Source organism: Rattus norvegicus, chromosome 1 (assembly GCF_021556685.1).
Source record: "Rattus norvegicus strain SHRSP/BbbUtx chromosome 1, alternate assembly SHRSP_T2T, whole genome shotgun sequence".
Taxonomy (NCBI): domain Eukaryota; kingdom Metazoa; phylum Chordata; class Mammalia; order Rodentia; family Muridae; genus Rattus; species Rattus norvegicus.
Genome location: NC_141534.1, coordinates 83,186,825 through 83,209,212, shown reverse-complemented (window position 1 = coordinate 83,209,212; position 22,388 = coordinate 83,186,825). Strand labels below are relative to the sequence as shown.

The window sequence follows — 22,388 nt, the reverse complement described above, 5'->3', positions numbered from 1 at the left end:
GCAGCCAAATGTTGTTTACATTTTTAAATTTACTTTGTTCTGATTATCTGTTTCCTGAGGAGGACAGAGGCAGATATCCACAGAGTATTTTGGAGCCTTATCCTGAAGGAGATCTATAGTATCTTTATGTGAGTCACAACCTCTAGTGTACAAGGAATGCCTACATGTAGGGCAAGACAAGAAAAGATGTTCCTAAAAGCTAATCAGTTATGCATCAGGCTTTCCTGTTAAATAGTAGACAAATATTTCTGGATTAAGGCGTAAATGACTTTTAAAAAACAATTAGGCAAATATCCCCAATTTGTAAATATATTAAAATCTCTCCAAACATTGAATACACAGATATCAAGACAAAAGCTGAATGACAGAATGGAAGTTATTGTAACATGCAAATGTGTTTTATTATATCTTTGTGAAACAGTTATGTTTGCTGTTCCCCTTAGAAGTGGATGTACCAGGCTTCCACATTTGCTCATTTGAATTAGTGATGAGAGGAAAAGTCATAGGTAAACAACTGTTTGTAGTTAAATATGAGTACAAGTTTTTTAAGTGCACTCCACCTCATGCTGCTCCCTGTATTGCAGTTCCTTCAGATTTCCTATGGACCTTTCCATTCCATCTTCAGTGATAATGAACAATTTCCATATCTCTATCAGATGACCCCAAAGGACACATCACTAGCATTGGCAATCATCTCCTTCTTACTTTACTTCAACTGGAACTGGGTTGGGCTTGTCATCTCTGATAATGACGAAGGCAATCAATTTCTCTCAGAGTTGAAAAAAGAGACCCAAAACAAGGAAATTTGCTTTGCCTTTGTTAACATGATGTCAATCCATGAGCGTTCATTCTGTCAAAAAACTGAAATGTACTACAACCAAATTGTGATGTCATCCACAAATATTATTATCATTTATGGGAAGACATACAGTATCATTGAATTGAGCGTCAGAATGTGGGAATCTCCAGTTATACAGAGGATTTGGGTCACGAAATCAGAGTTGGATATCCCGACAAGTAAGAGAGACTTAACTCTTGGCACATTCTATGGGACTCTGACATTTCTACACCACCATGGTGAGATACCTGGATTTACAAATTTTGTCGAGACATGGGACCATCTCAGAAGCAGAGATTTAAATCTATTAATACCAGAGTGGAAGTACTTTAGCTATGATGCCTCAGGATCTAACTGTAAAATATTGAGAAACTATTCATCCAATGTCTCATTGGAATGGATAACAGAACAGAAGTTTCACATGGCCTTTAATGATTATAGTCATAGCATATATAATGCTGTGTATGCCATGGCCCATGCCCTCCATGAGAATAATCTGCAAGAGGTTGATAATAAGGAAATAAGAAATGGGAAAGGAGCAAGTACTCACTGCTTGAAGGTAGAGTTTCTTTATTTTTTCTATTTTTATTGGATATTTTCTATTTTTATATTTCAAATGTTACCCCCTTTCCTTTACTTCCAACCCTCTTCCCCCTACTTATATGAAAATGCTCCAACTCACCCCCACCCACTCACAAAATCCTGTCATTGCTCTACATTTTCCATCTCGTGCAGAATTACAAGTTTTGTTCAGTATAGGCTTCTACAATAGGATGTGATGATTTTTTAAAAATTCTTCAGTTTGTCGTATGTTTCCCTTTTAATTTCTGATTCTGTTAATTTGGACACAGTTGCTGTGCTCGCTGGTTAGTGCGGCTAAGTGTTTAGGTATATCTTCTTGATTTTTCTCAAAGTTATAGCTCCTGGTTTTGTTAAATCCTTGTATAGTTCCTTTTGTTTCTACTTGCTTGATTTCAGCCCTGAGTTTGATTTTTTTTTCCTTCTGTCTACTCCTCTTGAGTGTATTTACTTTTTTTTGTTCTTGAGCTTTCAGGTGTGCTATAAACCCCTGTCAACCTGATAGTGTATGCATGCTCCAGTTTTTTCTTTGTTTGTTTGTTTTGTTTTTGTTTTTTTTGTTGTTGTTTTTGTTCTTTTTTGTTTTGTTTTGTTTTTTGTTGTTGGGGGGGTGTGGAGGCTCTCAAGCTATGAGTTCTCCTCTTAGCACTATGTTCTTTTTGTCCAAAATGTTTTGTCATGCTGTGTTTTCCTTTTCATTACATTTTTAAAAGCTTTCAATTTCTTTATTTCTTCCGTGACCAAGTTATGATTGAGTAGAGTGTTGTTCAACTTCCATCTGTATATGGGCTTCCTGTTGTTTTTGAAGTCCAGCATTAATCCATGGTGATCTCATAGGATGCATGGGAATATTTTTATTTTCTTGTAACTGTTGAGGCCTGTTTTATGAACGAGTATATGGTTAGTTTTGGAGATGTTCCATGAGATCCTGAGAAGAAGGTATATTCTTTCTGTTTTAGGATGACATGTTTTAAGGTATCTTTTTTTTCCCATTTGGTTCATATCTTCTGTTAGTTTAAATGTGTCTCTGATTAGTTTCTGAAGTTTCCATGTACTGTTCATTGATGAGAGGGAGGTGTTAAATCTCCGACTATTATTGTGTGTAATACAAGGAATGATTTAGCCTTAATAAATCTATTTGTGATCATGGGTTCCATTGCATTTGGGGTGGAAATGTTCAGAATTGAGAGTTCATGTTGGTAAATTTTTCCTTTGATGCATATGAAATGGTCTTCCTTTTTTTTTTTTTTAATAAATTTTGGTTGAAAGTTGGTTGTATTCAATATTAGAATGGGTACTCCAGGTTGTTTCCGGTGAATATTTGCTTGGAATTTTTTTCCAGATTTTCATTCTTAGGTACTTGCTCTCTTTGTCACTTAGGAGTGTTTCCTCTATGCAGTAAAATGCTGAGTCCTGTTTATATGTCCACTCTATTAGTCTATATCTTTTTACTGGGAAATTGAGTACATTGATGATAAGAGATATTAGGAAGCAAGAATTGTTGTTTTCTGTCATTTATGTTGTTAGAGGTAGAATTATGTTTTAGTGGCTATCTTTTTTTTTGGATATATCAAAAGAAGATTACTTTCTTGCTTTTCCTAGCATAGAGATTCCTGACTTGTGTTGGAGTTTTCCATCTATTTTCTTTGTAAGGCTGAATTTGTAGAAAGATATTGTGTAAATTTGGTTTTGTTGTAGAATATAATGATTTTGCCATCTTTTTTAACTGAGATTGTTTCCTGGGTATAGGATATTGGATGGTGTTTCTCTTTTCTTAGGGTCTGTATGGATTCTGCCCAATCTTTTCTATCATTTATCTTTCTTTGGGAAGAGTGATATAATTCTGATAGGTCTGCATTTATATGTTACTTGACCTTTTTTCCTTACTGCTTTTAATAATCTGTCTCTGTCTTGTGGAATTGGTGTTTTAACTATTATGTGACAGGAGAAATTTTTTTTCTGATCCAAACAATTTGGAGTTCTGCAGGCTTCTTTTATGTTCCTTAGACATCTCTTTTTTTTTAGGTAAGGAAAGTTTTCTTCTAGAATTTTGTTTGAAGATATTTACTGGCCCTTTAATTTGGGAATATTTGCTGTCTTCTTTATGTATTATACTTAGGTTTGGTTTTCTCATGGATTATTGGATTTCATGAATTTTCTGGGTTAGTGCCTTTTTATATTTTGCATTGTTTTGACGATTGTGTCAATGTTTTCTATAGTATCTTCTGCCCCTGGGATTCTTGTTTCTTGTTCTTGTATTCCATTAGTGAATCATGCATCTATGACTCCAGATCACTTTCCTAGGTTTTCTATCTCATGTGTTGTCTCCCTTTGTGATTTCTTTATTTTTTCTATTTCCATTTTTAAATCCTGGATGGTTTTGTTCAATTACTTCACTTTATTTGTTGTGTTTCCCAGTAACTCTTAAGGGAATTTTTATGTTTCCTCTAATAGAGCTTATATTTGTTTTAATGTGTTCTTCTGTATTTCTTTTTTTTTTTTTTTGGTTCTTTTTTTTTCGGAGCTGGGGACCGAACCCAGGGCCTTGCGCTTCCTAGGCAAGCGCTCTACCACTGAGCTAAATCCCCAACCCCTTCTGTATTTCTTAAAAGGAGTTATTTACATCCTTCTTAAAATCTTCTATCATCACCATGAAATGTGTTTTTAAATATTAATCTTGCTCTTCTTGTGTACTGGTGTATCTAAAACTTGCAGGCCAGAAGGATCTTTCCAAGGTTCCTCCATGGATCGTGTGCCCTATGTGCTTCTCGTGGGTCCCTCTTTGTACAGTTAGTGTAGCATAACTGGGCACTTACCTGTGGACTTAGGAGTGAGAGCACTCCTGAGAGACCAGCTCTCTCTGGGCTGGTTTTCGGTCTGGAAGCTGTAGAAGAGCCTTAGCTCTGGTGCAGTTGGAACTATAGAGTTTCTTCTAATGGATGATGATGGTTGTCTTTTAACTGCATTGCCATTTAGAATCTCTCAGTTGCACACACTTAATGAAATAGTAAATATTTTCCAAAATAGATTGGTTTCTAAACTTTTTTAAAGAAAAATAAATCTAGTGACTGTTATAAATATGAATGGAAAATTAAGGCATAGTTTATCAATTAAAATTTGTAGTTTCATAGGGAGCACTTGAATATCTATCAGCATACCCCTTCTAATCTGAGTTGGTCATCAGTTCCATCTACAAAAATATGTTTATAGGTGTGACTGTATCTTTCACACTGAATATATGTATATTTTTTTACTTTCTGTGTATCTGTGTTTATATTTGTTTGCTTTGAACGTATATGTTTATGTATCCATGTGACTGTGGATGTGAGCAAAAGTTTTTGTATGTATGAATTTCTTTCTATAAGTGTGTTTGTATATGTGTGTATGTTTCTTAGTGTGATTGTGAGAGTATGTGTCTTTGTGTAACACTGTATATATTTTGTGAGTGTTTGTACGTGCTTATGTGCTTTCATATCTGCTTTACACTGTAAGTGTCTGCATATTTCTTTGTGCTTGTCTTGGTCTTTACCTGAATTTTGGTCATTATGTGTGAGTATAAATTTCTCTGGGTGTCTATATCATTCAGGACCTGTGTTTAATTTTCTACCTCTCCCTGTGTGTTGTTGTCAGTCTGTGTATGTTTGTGTTTCTGTTTTTGTGTGCCTGTGTGTGTGTGTATGTGTGGGGGTTGACAGTGTATGTATTTATGTATTTTGTGTAATTTCATATCTGTGCATATATATATATGTATATATATATATATATCACTTTCGTGCCTAAACATTTAAATCTGTGTGTCAACATATATGTATATTTGTGTGTAAATAAGTGTATAGCTCTATTATATGTGTTACTCAGAAAAGATTTGAGCGTCACTATATATTAATGTGTTTGTGTGTATATGTATGTGTGATTTTCATATCTGTTTGGTTCTGCATTTTTGTCAGTTTGTTTTTGGTAGTCTTGTCTGGGAGAACTGAAATTCTTAGAATATTATGACAATTTCATTTTTAGAATATTTTTTCTTGTATTGGATCTTTTAAATTTACATTTAAATGTTATGCCCATTCCCAGTTTCCCGTCCTGAAATCCGCTATCCAATCCACACTCTGCCAGGTTCTATGAAGGTGCTCTCTCACCCAACCAACCACTACCTCCCACCTCCCTGACCTGACAGTCCTGTACACTAGGGCATCAAGACTTGGCAGGACCAAAGGTCTCTCCTTCTGTTGATGCCAGACAAAGCTATCCTCTGTTACATTTGCAGCTGAAGCCTTTGGTCCATCCATATGTACTCTTGGGAGGGTGATTTCATCCCTGGGACCCTGGGAGCTCTGGGGTTTCTGGTCTCTTGATATTGTTGTTTTTTTATGGGGTTGCAAATTCCTTCAATTCCTTCAGTCCTTCCTCTAACTCCTCTATTGTTGACCCTGTTCTCAGTTCAATGGTTGGGGGCAAGCATTCGTCTCTGTATATGTCAGGCTCTTCTTGCAGAGCCTCTCAAGAGACAGTATCAAGCTCCTGTCAGTGAGTAATTACTGACCTCCACAATATTTTCTGGGATGGTGTCTGTGCATGGGATGGATCCCCCAGGAGTAGCAGTCTCTGGATGGCCTTTCCTTTGGACTATGCTTTACAATTTGTCACACTATTTCCTCCTGTGAGCATTTCTGTTCCCCCATCTAAGAAGGTCTAAAGTAGCCACACTTTGTTCTTCCTTTTTCTTGAGCTTCAGGTGGTCTGTGAATTGTTTTTTGGTTATTCTGTGCTTTTGGGCTAAGAAGGATTTATAGGTGAGTGCATACCTTGCATATTCTTTTGTGATTTTGTTACCTCACACAGGATGATATTTTCCAGATCCATCCATTGACTTAAGTATTTCATGAAGACAATGATTCTAATAGCTGAGTAGTATTCAATTGTGAAAATGTACCATATTTTCTGTATCCACTCCTCTGTTGAAGGACATTTGGATTTTTTTTTCAGGTTCTGGTTATTATGACTAAGGCTGCTTTAAACATAGTGGAGCATGCTTCCTTGTTATATGTTGAAGCAACCATCAGGTATATGTCTAGGAGTGATATAACTTGGGCCTCAGATAGTACTGAGCCCAATTTTCTGAGGAACCACCAGAGTGATTTCCAGATTTCCAGTGGTTGAACCAGCTGACAATCCCACCACCAATGGAGGAGTGTTTCTCCTCTGCACATCCTTGCCAGCATGTACTGTCACGTGAATTTTTGATCTTAGCCATTCTGACCAGTGTGAGGTGGAATATTAGAGTTGTTTTATTTGCATTTACCTGATGACTAAGAATGCTGAACACTTCTTTAGGTGCTTCTTGTCTATTTGATATTTTTCAGTAGAGAATTCTTTGTTTAGCTCAGTAGCACATTTTGAAAGGGGTTTTTGATTCACTGGAGCCTAACTTCCTGAAGACTTTGTATATACATTGGATATTAACCCTCTATTGGATGTAGACTTGGTAAAAATCTTTTCCCAATGGGTCGGTTGCTGTTTTATTCTATTGACAGTGTACTTTGACCTATGGAAATTTTGCAATTTTATGAGGTACCATTTGTTTAATCGTGACCTTAAAGCATAAATCATTAGTGTTCTGTTAAGGAAATTTTCCCCAGTGCCCATGTGTTTGAGGCTTTTCACCACTTTTCTTTTCTATTAATTTCAGTGTATCTGGTTTAATGTGGAAGATCTTGATCCACTTGGCCCACTCTCTCCCTATCTGTTCAATATAGTACTTGAACTACTAGCCAGAGCAATTAGGCAACAAAAAGAAGTCAAAGGGATACAAATTAAAAGGAAGAAGTCAAAATTTCACTATTTGAAAATGATATGATAGTATACTTAAGTGACCACAAAATTCCACTAGAAAAACTCCTACAGCTCATAACCAACTTCAACAAATTGGTTGGATATAAAATTAACACAAACAAATCAGTAGACTTCCTCTACTCAAAGAGTAAACAAGCAGAGAAAGAAATTAAGGAAAAGGCACCCTTCACAATAGTCACAATTAATATGAAATACCTCAGTGTAACTCTAACCAAGCAAGTGAATGATCTATATGACAAGAGGTACAAATCTCTAAAGAAAGAAATTGAAGAATATCTCATATGATGGAATGATCCCCCATGCTCATGGATTGGCTGGATTGATATAGTAAAAATGGACAACTTGCTTAAAGCAATATACAGATTCAATGCAATACCCATGAAAATAAAAGTCAATTTTTTAAGAGTTAGAAAGAGAAAATTGCAAATTCATTAGGAATAACAAATAGTCCCAGTATAGCAAAAATTATTCTCAAAAATTAAAGAACGTCTGTGGGAATCACCATCCCTAAAGTCCAGGTGTATTACAGAGAAATAGTAATAAAATATGTATGGTATTAGTACCAAGTCAGGCATGTAGATCAATGGAATAGAATTGACTACCCAGAAATGAACCCACTAAACTATGGTCACTTGATCTTTGACAAAGGAACTAAAACCATCCATTAGAAAAAGAAAGCATTTTCACCAATGTCCTGGTTCAACTGGAGGTCAGCATGTAGAAGAATGGGGAAATTGAGAGATAGCTGATCACCCAGAAGTATAGGCAATCCTGAGACTGCAGGGCAGGAGAGACCACCACTTCTGCCCACCTTTGTCGACATCCCTGGCACAAGAATAAACTTCCTGTGCATCTGGGCACAGAAAGATAGGGGCAATCAAGTTGCAAGAGCCCTATGGTACAGACTGTGCACAGATCTGAACAAACCCTGTCAAACAACTCCCTACACCTAAGTCCTGTGGGAGGGAGAGCTAGACCTTTAGAGGGGCAGACATGCCTGGGAACCCAAAGGAGGCTATTCTCTGTCCTCATTTCTGACTCTAGAGGAAAATGCCTAGCGCCATCTGGGTCCCCTGTGTACAGGGACCCAGGAGAAGTAGGGGGGCCCTTCTGGTTACAGCCCTCACAGAGAGCTGAAACCTATCACTGAGGAGAGACTTCAGGCCCGAGACCAGAGGTAAGACCAACTTTTCTGCTCAAAGTGACCTGCCTGGTGGACTCAGGACACACAAAGGCAAATTTCTCTGGGATCAGACACTTCCAGTTTCTTGCTGGTGCAAAAACCTCGCTGATCTCAGCACACAGCTGCCTGCTCCCAAACACCGTGGGAGAGAGAGGTGATTGCCTAGAAGTGTGGGCAATCCTGAGACTGTAGAGCAGAAGAGACTTTCACTTCTGCTCATCTTTGCCCACATCCCTGTCCCAAGAGGAAACTGTATAATGTATCTGGGCACAGGAAGATGGGGGACTCTAGCTGTAGGAGCCCTCTGGTCCAGACTGTGCCCGCATCTGAACAGACCCAGTCAAACAGCTCCCCACATCCAAATCCCATGGGGGAGGTGAGCTAGATCTTCAGAGTCTCAGACATGCCTGAGAAACCAGAGGAGACTACTCTCTGCCCACATTTCTGACTCTAAAGGAAAACTCCTAGCAACATCAAGGCCCCCTCTGCATAGAGGCCCAGGAGAAGGAGGGGCAGGCCATTCTGGTTCCCGCCCACAGGAACAGCTGAAAGATAGTGGACAGGAACGAATACACACCTGAGAGCAGAACACTCTGTTCCCATAACTGGCTGAAAGTAAACAGGAAAACAGGCCTACAGTACTCCTGACACACAGGCCTATATGACAGTCAAGTTACTCTCAGAAACAGCAAAGCAAGGTAACACCAGAGACAACCTGATGTCAAGAGGAAAATGTCGGAACCCAAGCAACAGAAACCAAGACAACCTGGCATCATCAGACCCCAATTTTCCCACCAAAGCAAACACTGAATATCCAAACACAACCGAAAAGCAAGATCCAGATTTAAAATCACATTTGATCATGATGATGGAGGACTTTAAGAAGGTCATAAATAACTCCCTTAAGGAAATATAGGACAGCACAAGTAAACAAGTAGAAGCCCTAAAAGAGAAATCACAAAAATTCCTTAAAGAACTACTGGAGAAAAAAAAAAAGCAGGAGAAAGAAAGGAACAAAACCACCCAGGAGTTAAAAATCGAAATAGAAACAATAAAGAAAGCACAAAGGGAGACAATCTTGGAGATAGGAAATCTAGGGAAGAGATCAGGAGACACAGATGCGAGCATAACCAACAGAATAGAAAAGATAGAAGAGAGAATCTCAGGATCAGAAGATTCCATAGAAATCATCGACACAATGGTCAAAGATAATGTAAAATGGAAAAAGCTACGAGCCTAAAACATACAGGAAATTCAGGACACAATGAGAAGATCAAACTTAAGGATAATATGTATAGAAGAGAGTGAAGACTCCCAGCTCAAAGGACCAGTAAATATCGTCAACAAAATCATAGAAGAAAACTTCCATAACCTAAAGAAAGAGGTGCCGATAAACATACAGGAAGGCTACATAACTCCACATAGATTGGATGAGAAAAGAAAGACCTCCTGTCACATAATAGTCAAAACACCAAATGCACAAAACAAAGAAAGAATATTAAAAGCAGTCAGGGGAAAATGTTAAGTAACGTAGAAAGGCAGACCTATCAGAATTACACTAGACTTCTCACCAGAGACTATAAAAGCCAGAAGATCCTGGACAAATGTCATTCAGACTCTAAGAGAACATAAATGCCAGCAAAGGTTACTGTATCTGGCAAAACTCTCAATTAACATCGATGTAGAAACCAAGATATTCCATGACAAAACCAAATTTACACAATACCTTTCTACAAAGCCAGCCCTACAAAGGATAATAAATGGTAAAGCACAATTAAAGGAGGCAAGCTACACCCTAGAAAAAGCAAGAAACTAATCGTTTTGCAACAAAACAAAGAGAAGACAAACACACAAACAGGATCTCACCTCCAAATACAAAGATAACAGGAAGCAACAATCACTATTCCTTAATATCTCTCAACATTAATGGACTCAATTCCCCCAAGAAAAAGGCACAAATTAACAAATTGGATATGTAATGAATACCCAGCATTTGTTGCCTACAGGAAAAATACCTAAGAGGAAAAAACAGTCATTACCTCAGAGTTAAAGCCCTAAAAACAACTTTCCAAGCAAATGGTGTGAAGAAACAAGCTGCAGTAGATACTCTAATATAGAATAAAATCGATTTTCAGCCAAAAGTCATTATAAAAATAAAGAAGGACTCTTCATATTCATCAAAGGAAAAATACACCAAGATGAACTCTCAATCCAAAATATCTATGCTCCAAATTAAAGGGCAGCTACATGCATAAAAGAAACATTACTAAAGCTCAAGGCACACATTGCACCTCACAAAATAATAGTAGGAGATTTCAACACCCCACTGTCATCAATGGACAGACCATGGAATCAGAAATTTAACAGAGATATAGACAGACTAATAGAAGTTATGAACCAAGTGGACGTAACAGATATTTATGAACGTTCTATCCTAAAACAAAATAATACACTTTCTTCTCACCACCTCATGGTACTTTCCCCAAAAATGACCACATAATCAGGCATTAAAGAGGCCTCAACAGATACAGAAAGACAGAAATAATCCCATGTGTCGTATCAGACAAGCATGGGCTAAAGCTGGTCTTCAATAACAATAAGGAAAGAATGCCCACGTATACATGGAAGTTAAACAATGTTCTACTCAATGATAAACTGATCAAGGAAGAAATAAAGAGAGAAATTAAAGACTTCTTAGAATGTAATGAAAGTGAAAGTGAAAGTACAATATACCCAAACTTATGCTACACAATGAAAGCTGTGCTAAGAGGAAAACTCATAGCTCTGAGTGCCTGCAGAAAGAAACAGGAGAGTATGTATCAGCAGCTTGACAGCACACCTAAAAGCTCTACAACAAAAAGAAGCAAATACACCCAGGAGGAGTAGAAGTCAGAAAATAAACAAATTCAGAGCTGAAATCAACCAAGTAGAAACAAAGGACTATACAAAGAACCAACAAAATGAAAAGCTGGTTCTTTGAGAAAATCAACAAGATAGATTAACCCTTAGCCAGATTAACCAGAGGACACAGAGACTGTCTCCAAATTAACAAAAGAAGAAATGAAAAAAAGAGACATAACAACAGAATCAGAAGAAATAAAAAAAAATCAGATCCTACTACAAAAGCCTGTATTCAACCAATGTTGAAAATCTTGAGGAAATGGACAAGTTCTTAGACAGATACCAGGTACCAATGTTAAATCAGGAACAGATAAACCATTTAAAAAACCCCATATCTCCTAAAGAAATAGAAGCAGTCATTGAAAGTCTCCCAACCAAAAAGAACCCAGGGCCAGATGGGTTCCGTGCAGATTTCTATCAGATCTACATAGAAGAGCTCATACCAATACTGTCTAAACTATTCCACCAAATTAAAACACACTGAGTACTACCGAATTCCTTCTATGAAGCCACAATTACTCTTGTACCTAAACCCCACAAAGACCCAAGAAAGAACAAAAAGTTCAGACCAATTTTTCTTATTAAAATTGACACAATAATACTCAGCAAAATTCTTGCCAACTGAATCCAAGAACACATCAAAACAATCATCCATCATGATCAAGTAGGCTTCATGCCAGGTATGCAAGGATCGTTTAGTATACGGAAAACCATCAATGTAATCCACTATATTAACAAATTGAAATATAAACCCTACATGTTCATTTCATTCGGTACTGAGAAAGCATTTGACATAATTCAACACCCCTTCATGATAAAAGCCCTGGAAAAAACAGGAAGTCAAGGCCCTTACTAAACATTATAAAAACCATATACAGCAAACCAGTAGCTAACATTAAACTAAATGTAGAGAAACTTGAAGCAATCCCACTAAAATCAGGGACTAGACTAGGCTGCCCACTCTCTCCCTACTTATTCAATATAGTTCTCAAAGTCCTAGCCAGTGCAATCTGAAAACAAAAGGAGATCAAAGGATATAGATTGGAAAGGCAGAAGTCAAAGAATCACTGTTTGCAGATCATATAATAGTACCTTTAAGTGACCCCAAAAGTTCTAACAGAGAACTACTAAACCTGATAAACACCTTCAGCAAAGTGGCTGGGTATAAAATTAACTCAAATAAATCAGTAGCCTTCCTCTATACAAAAGAGAAACAAGCTGAGAAAGAAATTAGGGAAACGACACCCTTCATAATAGACCCAAATAATATAAAATACCTCGGTGTGACTTTAACTGAGCAAGTGAATGATCGGTATGATAAGAACTTCAAGTCTCTGAAGAAAGAAATTGAAGAAAATCTCAGAAGATGGAAAGATCTCCCATGCTCACGGATTCGTAGAATTAATATAGTAAAAATGGCCATTGTACGAAAAGCAATCCAAGAATTAATACAATCCCCCATCAAAATTCCAACCCAATTCTTCATAGATTTAGACTGAACAATTTGCAAATTCATCTGGAATATCAAAAATCCCAGGATAGCTAAAACTATCCTCATCTTTAAAAGGACTTCTGGGGGAATCACTATCCCTGACCTCAAGCAGTATTACAGCTCAATAGTGATTAAAAACTCTATGGTTTTGGTACAGTGACAGGCAGATAGACCAGTGGCATAGAATTGAAGACTGAAAAATGAACCCACACACCTATGGTCACTTGATTTTTGACAAAGGAGCCAAAACCATCCAATGGAAGAAAGATAGCATTTTCAGCAAATGGTTCTGGTTCAACTGGAGGTCAGCATGTAGAAGAATACAGATCAATCCTTTCTATCACCCTATACAAAGCTTAAGTCCAACTCAATCAAGGACCTCCATATCAAACCAGATGCACTGAAACTAATAGAAGAAAAAAATGGGGAAGAATCTTGAACACATAGGCAGTGGATAAAATCTCCTGAACAAAACACCAATAGGTTTTGCTTTAAGATCAAGAATTGCCAAATGGGATCTCAGAAAACTACAAAATTTATGTAATGCTAAGGACACAGTTGTTAGAACAAAACAGCTACCAACATATTGGGTAAAGATCTTTACCAATCCTACAACTGATAGAGGGCTTATATTCAAAATATACAAAGAACTCACAAAGTTAGACTGCAAGGAGAGAAATAACCCTATTAAAAATGGGGTTCATAGCTAAACCAAGAAATTACACCTGAGGAATATTTAATGGCTGAGAAACACCTAAAGAAATGTTCAACATCTTTAGTCATAAGGGAAATGCAAGTCAAAACAACCCTGAGATTCATCCTCACACCAGTGAGAATGGCTAAGATCGAAAACTCTGGTGACAGCAGATGCTGGCAAGGATTTGGAGAAAGAGGAACATTGTTGATGGGATTGCAGTCCGGTACAACCATTCTGGAAATCAGTCTGGAGGTTCCTCAGAAAATTGGACATTGCACTACCTGGAGCCTTAAATATGAAATTATAATACAGTTTATGGCTTGAAGGAATGGCATGTACATTGTTCTGCAATGCTTTCCTTTTAGGTAAACTCATTTCTCAAAAAGACCCACTTTACTAATTCTCATGGAGACAGAGTGATTATGAAACACAGAGAGAGAGTACAGGAAGACTATGACATTGTTCACATTCAGAATTTCTCACAACACCTTCGGATTAAGATGAAGATAGGAAAGTTCAGCCCATATTTTGCACATGGTGGACTCTTTCACTTATATGAAGACATGATTCAGTTGGTCACAGGAAGTAGAAAGGTAGGTGTGTAGTAACTTTTTGATTTATACTTCACAGCAGTAATACTGCAATATATTGAAATGAAATATTTTGTCACATCAGGACCCAAATTCTAGGCTCCTGTTTTATGTTTCTTTTTTTTTCATTTTTAACATATTTTTACTAATTCTCTGAAGATTTCATGCATGCATAAGTTACAGCTTTGTCATATAAGAAATATATCTGATATGATATATCTTATATATTATAAGACGTTATCTGAAATATAATGACTATTAAACTGTTCTTCACCACTGGTATTCTTTCTTTAAAGTGATCAATATTCATTTCACATCATTGTTGGTATTACACAGTAATCTCCTCCCTTAACTTACACCTCTGGAACCCATGTTGATACAAGTGAGATTAATGTTATAGTTATGAAACACTAAGATACATAATTCTAACACTTGTCATTATACTAAAAAATGTTTTCCCATATAATAGAAGGACATATAGCAGGTTCACTAATAAATACATTTTCAAAAATTCATATTCACAGAATCATCAATTTTTAATAAACTTGAAGAATCCCCCTTCACACTTTCAAGTTAGATGATAGATATTTCAAAGAAATATGTAGACAGAATTATTATAACAGACAAATAAATAGCTATTAAAACCCATCAAATACAGCAATAAGAGCAAAAGAAAAAATGTTTCCATTATAGTTGAATATTTTTGGTAACATTCTTTAAAGGAAATCAATGACAAGAACTCTTTTTTATATTTTAAGATAGTCCCTCTTCATTTCAGAAGATGTGAATACTCATTCACATAAAACAGGAGAACTTTTCCTTATAAAATTGTAGGAAAACATTAAAATGTGTAATAAGAGGGAAAAGAGAAATTAGATAACCATATTTTGATTAATATGTGTGGAATAGTTCTTGACTAAAATACCTACCAAAGAAAAATAACACAACAGAAAGATCATACCGTGAGAACAGAAAGAATCAAATCCACAGATGCTAGCATGGTTTCACATATGCAAATTCTTTGAGTGTAATACAGCACACAATATAGAATTACACTTTTTTCCATAAATGTTCAGAAAGGCTGTTAACCCAGCCCAAAATTCATTCAGAGTAAAAGAGATCAAACAAGTGATAGAAAGCAAGGAACATAATATCATATTGATATGACATTTTCTTTCACAAACCTCTTGACAATACATGGAGAGAAAATTGTTATCCATTGAAATCAGAAATAATGACAAGTAGTTTTATTGGTTCATGTCTTTATTCAAGCGCTTTGGAGACAGTAGTCTGAAAATAATTGTTTCTTGCCAGAAACAATTTTATTGTGTGTTTAAATCTGCCATGTGTGATATAGAAATACTACCTTAAAGTAAAATAGTGTGAAGTATATAAGTATGAATTTTTTAGTACTCTAACTCAAAATAATATTTAATATATTACAGTGTTAACATAAATTTAAAGAAAATGATGGGGTAAAAAAGAAAAAATGTACTCTGATATATATTGTGAGAACTAATCTAGGGATACTTCATGGTGAGACAATTTGAAAATCATAGGATAACCCTTCAAATCTTCAATTAACTTTAAACAATCTAATTTTTATACAGCCTTTTCGAGTATTTGTAGCCATTGTGGAACATTTTAACCTTATGAAACACTCCATATTTTACATCACTACACATCACTTTATCATTTCCAACCTTATTAAAACAGTGTCTGCATATTCCATTGTTTTTTATATACAATTTCTCATGCTTTGAAATGGTAATTTATTCAAGATCATATTTGTTATCAGTGATTAAAAGACATACTGTTCCTCTTACAAGTGTCTTCAAATACTAATATGCTTCTCTGTTGCTTTCATTTAACTTGATCATTAAGGAACATGAAAAAGGAGGTGTGATTTGATGTATGGCTTATAGTCAAAAGAATACAAGTGTGGATATCTGGAGACTGGAACTAAGGCATATACCACAAAAGCGTACTATTTACTGGCTATACTGCCAACAGTGAGATGGGAAAACTTATATCAATTACCAAATAAGAAAATACTTGAAAGTTTTGAGAGCAGTCTAGTGTTGGCTGAGAAAATATTCCAGTTAAAATTCCCTCTGTCTGTTCACAGTACTTAGTGCTAAATTGAAAATAATTAACTAAAAAAGCATCAGGTTGCAATCTCTAGATTTAACACACAGCTCACCATCAGCTCTTTTCTTGGATTAACTGGACATTGATAAATTATCCACCATTTCTCCAATATATTTCCAATATGCTTATCTGGTCATTAAAAATGGATAGAGTAAAATGTCAATCAGTTGGGGTACATAAAACAAGCTCACTGTATCGTAATATACTATAATAAAACATAAAAAATAATGAAAACTAATTAGTAGTATGTTTCTAATTTTTTGCTCAGATGCCATCCTCTGTGTGCAGTGCAGATTGTAGTCCTGGATTCAGAAAAACCTGGAAGGAGGGAATGGCAGCCTGCTGTTTTATTTGTAGCCTGTGCCCTGAAAATGAAATTTCTAATGAGACAAGTGAGTGTTTGCTGCTTTTATAAATCCTGCAACTATATATTACTCTTGGGCCCTCTGGGATTGTGAAGTCAACTAAAAGGCAACTTCAAGTATAAAATATATCATTTTTCTCATTTACTAGTTGTAGATATAAAAATACTTAATAAAATCATGCCAAAAATAAATAAACAAACAAACAAACACATACACCTTGTGCCTTGAACCACATATTGACCCACTGAAAATTCATGCCAGATTACATTTTCTGAAAAAATATTTTAGGAAATAAAACTACAATATGAGGGAATTCTCCACAAGATTTTTCCCAAAAAAATAATTTATTATACAAGAACATGTGCATTAGATTTTAGTCACAATTTTTAAAAGAATTAAATTAGTTAAATTTCATCAATATATTTATCCTATATATGATTATGCACACCATGTACATATAAGAGCCCATGAAGTATCTAATGTAAAAGAAAATCTATTGGACTAGATTTTGTGACTGTCAGGTACAAAAATCCATGTTCTCTGTAAAATTAATATAGAAGACAAAAGTATTTGAAAATTTATGAGAAACTTCTCTGTATGTAAAATTCTGAGGATCATGTTCAAAGCCAAATGTGATAAGAATCAAGAAAGAATGGAATAATGGTAAACCCATGATTTGGAATATATGATAAGAGTCATATTTAGAATATTACAAACTACACACATTATTAAAATTATTATTTAGGATTGGCAACATGCATAAAGTTTATAGTTAGTTTTTCATTTCATTTCCTTTTCAATTTATATAGTGATTAAAGTTATTAAAAGACGTATAATGCCTGTGAGATGGTATGGCAGTTAATTCATTTACAATCTGACTTAATTCCCATGATGCATGGAGTATAACTAAGCAATGTTCTCAGAATATCTCTTTTGAAGTTATGCATACCAACATTACACTATGCTCAAAAATAATTTCTAAAAGTATATTGAAATTGTTTTAGTTTTAAAAACAAAAAATAAATAATATTTACATCAGTGAATTCCAAGAAAGTCCATAAAACATTTCATTATATTAATTGTTATGTGTCTGGGATTGGTAATGCATGTATAGGTACACATAAGAGGATATAATACTCCTGTAGTTACATTTACATGCACTCATGAGACACCAGTGCTGGGATTTGAACTGAGGTTCTCTGCTAGAGTAAAATACTCTATGTATAGCTAAACCAACTTCTTAGGCTTTTAGGAAACGTATCAAATAATTGCTTTCCACAAAGGCGTTATTCTAGATAAGAATTCTGGAAACCAAACAAGCACATCAACATTCTCTGAATTGACATGAAAATTAATTTCAAATACAACCACATTTAAAGTTGTAGCCAGGTTCTGAATTATAACTTAGAAATGGAATCCTATTGCTTAAGAAAAATCATCTGGGTTACTACACTTGCTCAAGGATTCCACTGTTATTTTCCTGATTTTCTTTCTCAATAGTGATTTTATCCTTGAGTACATTCACAGATACTAAGCCACATAGGAATGGGGATGAGGCAAGGATGAAAGTGGTCAGCATTGCAAAGGAAGAAGGGATCAAAGTGAAGTATTTCCTAGTGCCAAGAATTAACAGACGATTTTTTTGTTGTTGTTGTTGTTGATTTTGTTTTTTGTTTTTTGCTTTTTTTTTCAGTGCTAATATTAGTGCATCTCAGGGACAATAACCAAAACATTTGTTTACTTATTGCCAGATGAATATAAAAGTTTATTTCTTTAATGTTTTCTACTTTTCAAACATCAATATTATATCTCCTCTCATTCTCCACCTTTTTATCATTTATGTAAGGAATCACCTAAATTCAATAATGCAATTTTTATATTTACACGAACATATACATATAAATATGTACACATGCACACAGCCTACCTGTTCAATTTAGTGTTTTTTCTATGTCAAAGACTTTGAGATAGTGAATTTTCAAGTATCTATTACAGGTACTTTTGCAGTAAAGTCAGAGTCATAGTATGTGATAAATTCATAAAGCAGTCAATTATCACAAGAAACAGTGAGTGCATGGTTTTGTATTTATAAAATATACCCAATAACATGGTGGAATATGATGGTATCTTCTCTCAGTTTAATATACAATTTGTCGTCAACATAGAACAAAAAAATGTTTTTGGAAATCTTTTATTTCTGATAACATTGAATACAATAAAATAAAAAAGTTAAATAGACAAAGAAATAATTTCTTGTTATTATTTTTCCTTATGTCTTTATGAACATTATGAACTGAAAGCAGTGCTGTGCAGCAATGTCCTTGAAACTACATTGTTAGCATCAAAGGCAGCATTGCCATAATCCTTTCAACACCCTTACTTGAAATACCTTATCAATAAAGTTTCTAAGGCAGCACTAACTAAACTTTTCTTTGGACATCAGATATGGATCAATGTGTGAACTGTCCAGAATACCAGTATGCCAACACAGAAAAAAACAAATGCATTCAGAAAGACGTGATTTTTCTAAGCTATGAAGACCTCTTGGGAATGGCTCTTGCCTTAATTGCCTTCTGTTTGTCTGCATTCACAGCTGTGGTACTTTGGGTCTTTGTGAAGCACCATGACACTCCTATTGTGAAGGCCAATAACAGAATCCTCAGCTACATATTAATCATGTCACTAATGTTCTGTTTTCTCTGCTCCTTTTTCTTCATTGGCCATCCTAACAGAGGTACCTGTATCTTACAGCAAATCACATTTGGTATTGTATTCACTGTGGCTGTTTCCACAGTTCTGGCCAAAACAATCACTGTCATTCTTGCTTTCAAACTCAGAGACCCAGGGAGAAGTTTAAGAAACTTCCTGGTATCTGGTGCACCCAACTACATTATTCCCATATGTTCCTTATTGCAATGTATTCTGTGTGCAATTTGGCTAGCAGTTTCTCCTCCCTTTGTTGATATTGATGAACATTCTGAACATGGACACATAATGATTGTGTGCAACAAGGGCTCCATTATGGCATTCTACTGTGTCCTAGGATACTTGGCCTGCCTGACCCTTGGAAGCTTCACTACGGCTTTCTTGGCAAAGAATCTGCCAGACACATTCAACGAAGCCAAGTTCTTGACCTTCAGCATGCTAGTGTTCTGCAGTGTCTGGGTCACCTTTCTCCCTGTGTACCATAGCACCAGGGGCAGGGTTATGGTTGCTGTTGAGATCTTCTCCATCTTGGCATCCAGTGCAGGAATGCTTGGAAGCATCTTTGCACCCAAAATCTACATCATTTTAATGAAACCAGAGAGAAATTGTATCCAAAAGTTCAGGGAGAAATCATATTTCTAAACAAATATTTCAGGATTCAGTCAAACATTAAGTTGATATATACCCACCAAATATTTGGTTATAGTGCATGTATACAGTTTTAGAATCAGTCTTACTGGTTCCTCTATTGACGTCTAGAAGTATCATATCTACCACTCTTGCATACATTGTCCATAAAACCTTGTACTCATTCACTTCTTTAGTTTCCTTGGGAAAACTAAAATTCTCAAATTACTATTAAAATTTAATTCAACGTTATGCTTTCATGGATATTTCCACCTGGTTACATCAGATAAATTTGATAAGACAGCTGAATCTGTAACCTTATGTAGAATATGCCTTACAGGACAGATAGGAATTACACTTAGAAATCATCTATCAAATAAACAATCAATCATACTAAGAAACAAACTAAATGATCACCAAGATAAAAAGCAGAATACATTTTCTGTTTTCCAGTCGGAGCATATACATGACAGAATTCTGTCTGTGTTTACAGTTTCTCTTCCAGCTATTGGTCAATAGTCTAAGGTGCAAATATTTTTTTTCTGTTCTCAAAAACAAAAATATTATAGCCAACCATTGAAAGAATTCAGTGACCACTGTGTTTGAATTAGTTTGAGGATCCTGAGAAGGAGGGTAACCCATTGGAAGACCAGCAGTTTTAGCTAACCTGGATAACAAAGAATTCTCAGACACTGAGCCAAACCAGGCAGCATACACCAGCTGATATGAAGCCCCCAACATATATGCAACATAGGATGTCCTGATCTGGCCTCGGTGAGAGAAGACACACCTAACCCCCAAGACACATGAGGCTCAAGGGATTGGGAAGGATTGGGAGTTGGGAAGGTGGGGATTTCCTCTTGGTGCTGGGAAAGGAAGTATGGGATGAGGAAGAGTCAGGGCTCAGACTGGGAAAGGGATAATGAGTTCACGGTAAAAAAAATGTTAAAGAATAAAAATCTAAAACAAAATTAAATTAAATAGACTTGTTTATATATTAACATGCTGTTATACTGTAGTTATGGAAGGGAGAGGTAAAACTTCTGATATTGGTATGTACTTAAATTTTCTCAGAGTCTGCTCTAGGTTTCCATTTCTGATTGAGGTCCAGGTGTCATAAAATTCTGGAAGAATGGATTGGGAAGCAGATGCTTTGATTATGCGGCTTCCTAAAAAATGAATTTTACAAAAAAGACATTTGAGTGCCTGCAGCTGCACTAAATCTTCACATTTGTGAATATTTCCCCAACAATGGGATATTGCATGGGTCTCAAATGCATCAGCATTAACCAAAAAATTTACTTCCCTACGTTAGTCTTCATAGATCATTAACAATGTCTTTTTTTTTTTTTATTAACTTGAGTATCTCTTATATACATTTCGAGTGTTATTCCCTTTCCCGGTTTCCGGGCAAACATCCCCCTCCCCCTCCCCTTCCTTATGGGTGTCCCCCTCCCAACCCTCCCCCCATTGCCGCCCTCCCCCATAGACTAGTTCACTGGGGGTTCAGTCTTATCAGGACCCAGGGCTTCCCCTTCCACTGGTGCTCTTACCAGGATATTCATTGCTACCTATGGGGTCAGAGTCCAGGGTCAGTCCATGTATAGTCTTTAAGTAGTGGCTTAGTCCCTGGAAGCTCTGGTTGCTTGGCATTGTTGTACTTTTGGGGTCTCGAGCCCCTTCAAGCTCTTCCAGTTCTTTCTCTGATTCCTTCAATAGGGGACCTATTCTCAGTTCAGTGGTTTGCTGCTGGCATTCGCCTCTGTATTTGCTGTATTCTGGCTGTGTCTCTCAGGAGCGATCTACATCCGGCTCCTGTCGGTCTGCACGTCTTTGCTTCATCCATCTTGTCTAATTGGGTGGTTGTATATGTATGGGCCACATGTGGGGCAGGCTCTGAATGGGTGTTCCTTCAGTCTCTGTTTTAATCTTTGCCTCTCCCTTCCCTGCCAAGGGTATTCTTTTTCCTCATTTAAAGAAGGAGTGAAGCATTCACATTTTGATCATCCGTCTTGAGTTTCGTTTAACAATGTCTTCTTAAGGAACACATTGTTTAATAACATCCACATTCTCTCACTGAAAATTTGTGAAAGATGTCATTTTAGCAAAAAAATGATTTGATATTTAAATTGTGATTTAAGGGATTTCTACTAAATTTATTATACTAACTGATCTCTAAAATTACATTTGTATTATATTCACATCTTGAATTTTAATAATATTTACTTATTATTTTTGACATTTAAGCATGAGTCCCTATATATTTTCTGGTCACCGTGTAAGTGCAGGTGACTGTGGAGAATAGAAAATGTCAAAATGTCAACTGGACTGTACCTGTTGGATGCTGGAAATCAATATTTAAGACCTCTGTTAGATTAATGAAGAGGATAAATGATTAATTGTAAG

At 36.0% G+C, this 22,388-nt stretch overlaps 1 protein-coding gene across 3 annotated transcripts in view; it reads left to right on the top strand.

Moving 5' to 3' along the window:
* The window catches only part of Vom2r78 (vomeronasal 2 receptor, 78), a 46,872-nt gene extending 26,741 nt beyond the window's left edge, over positions 1-20,131 (top strand). Inside the window, exons 3-6 of one of the 3 annotated variants that reach the window (NM_001099659.2) lie at positions 585-1,397; positions 13,909-14,136; positions 16,553-16,676; positions 19,093-20,131. In NM_001099659.2, the coding sequence (NP_001093129.2) occupies positions 585-1,397; positions 13,909-14,136; positions 16,553-16,676; positions 19,093-19,997 (2,070 nt within the window). In that variant the 3' untranslated portion in view covers positions 19,998-20,131. Of the gene's footprint in view, positions 1-580; positions 1,398-13,908; positions 14,137-16,552; positions 16,677-19,092 lie in introns of all 3 variants that reach the window. The other 2 variants (XM_087578326.1, XM_087578335.1) reach the window with 2 other exon arrangements.
* Positions 20,132-22,388: the final 2,257 nt, after the last annotated feature.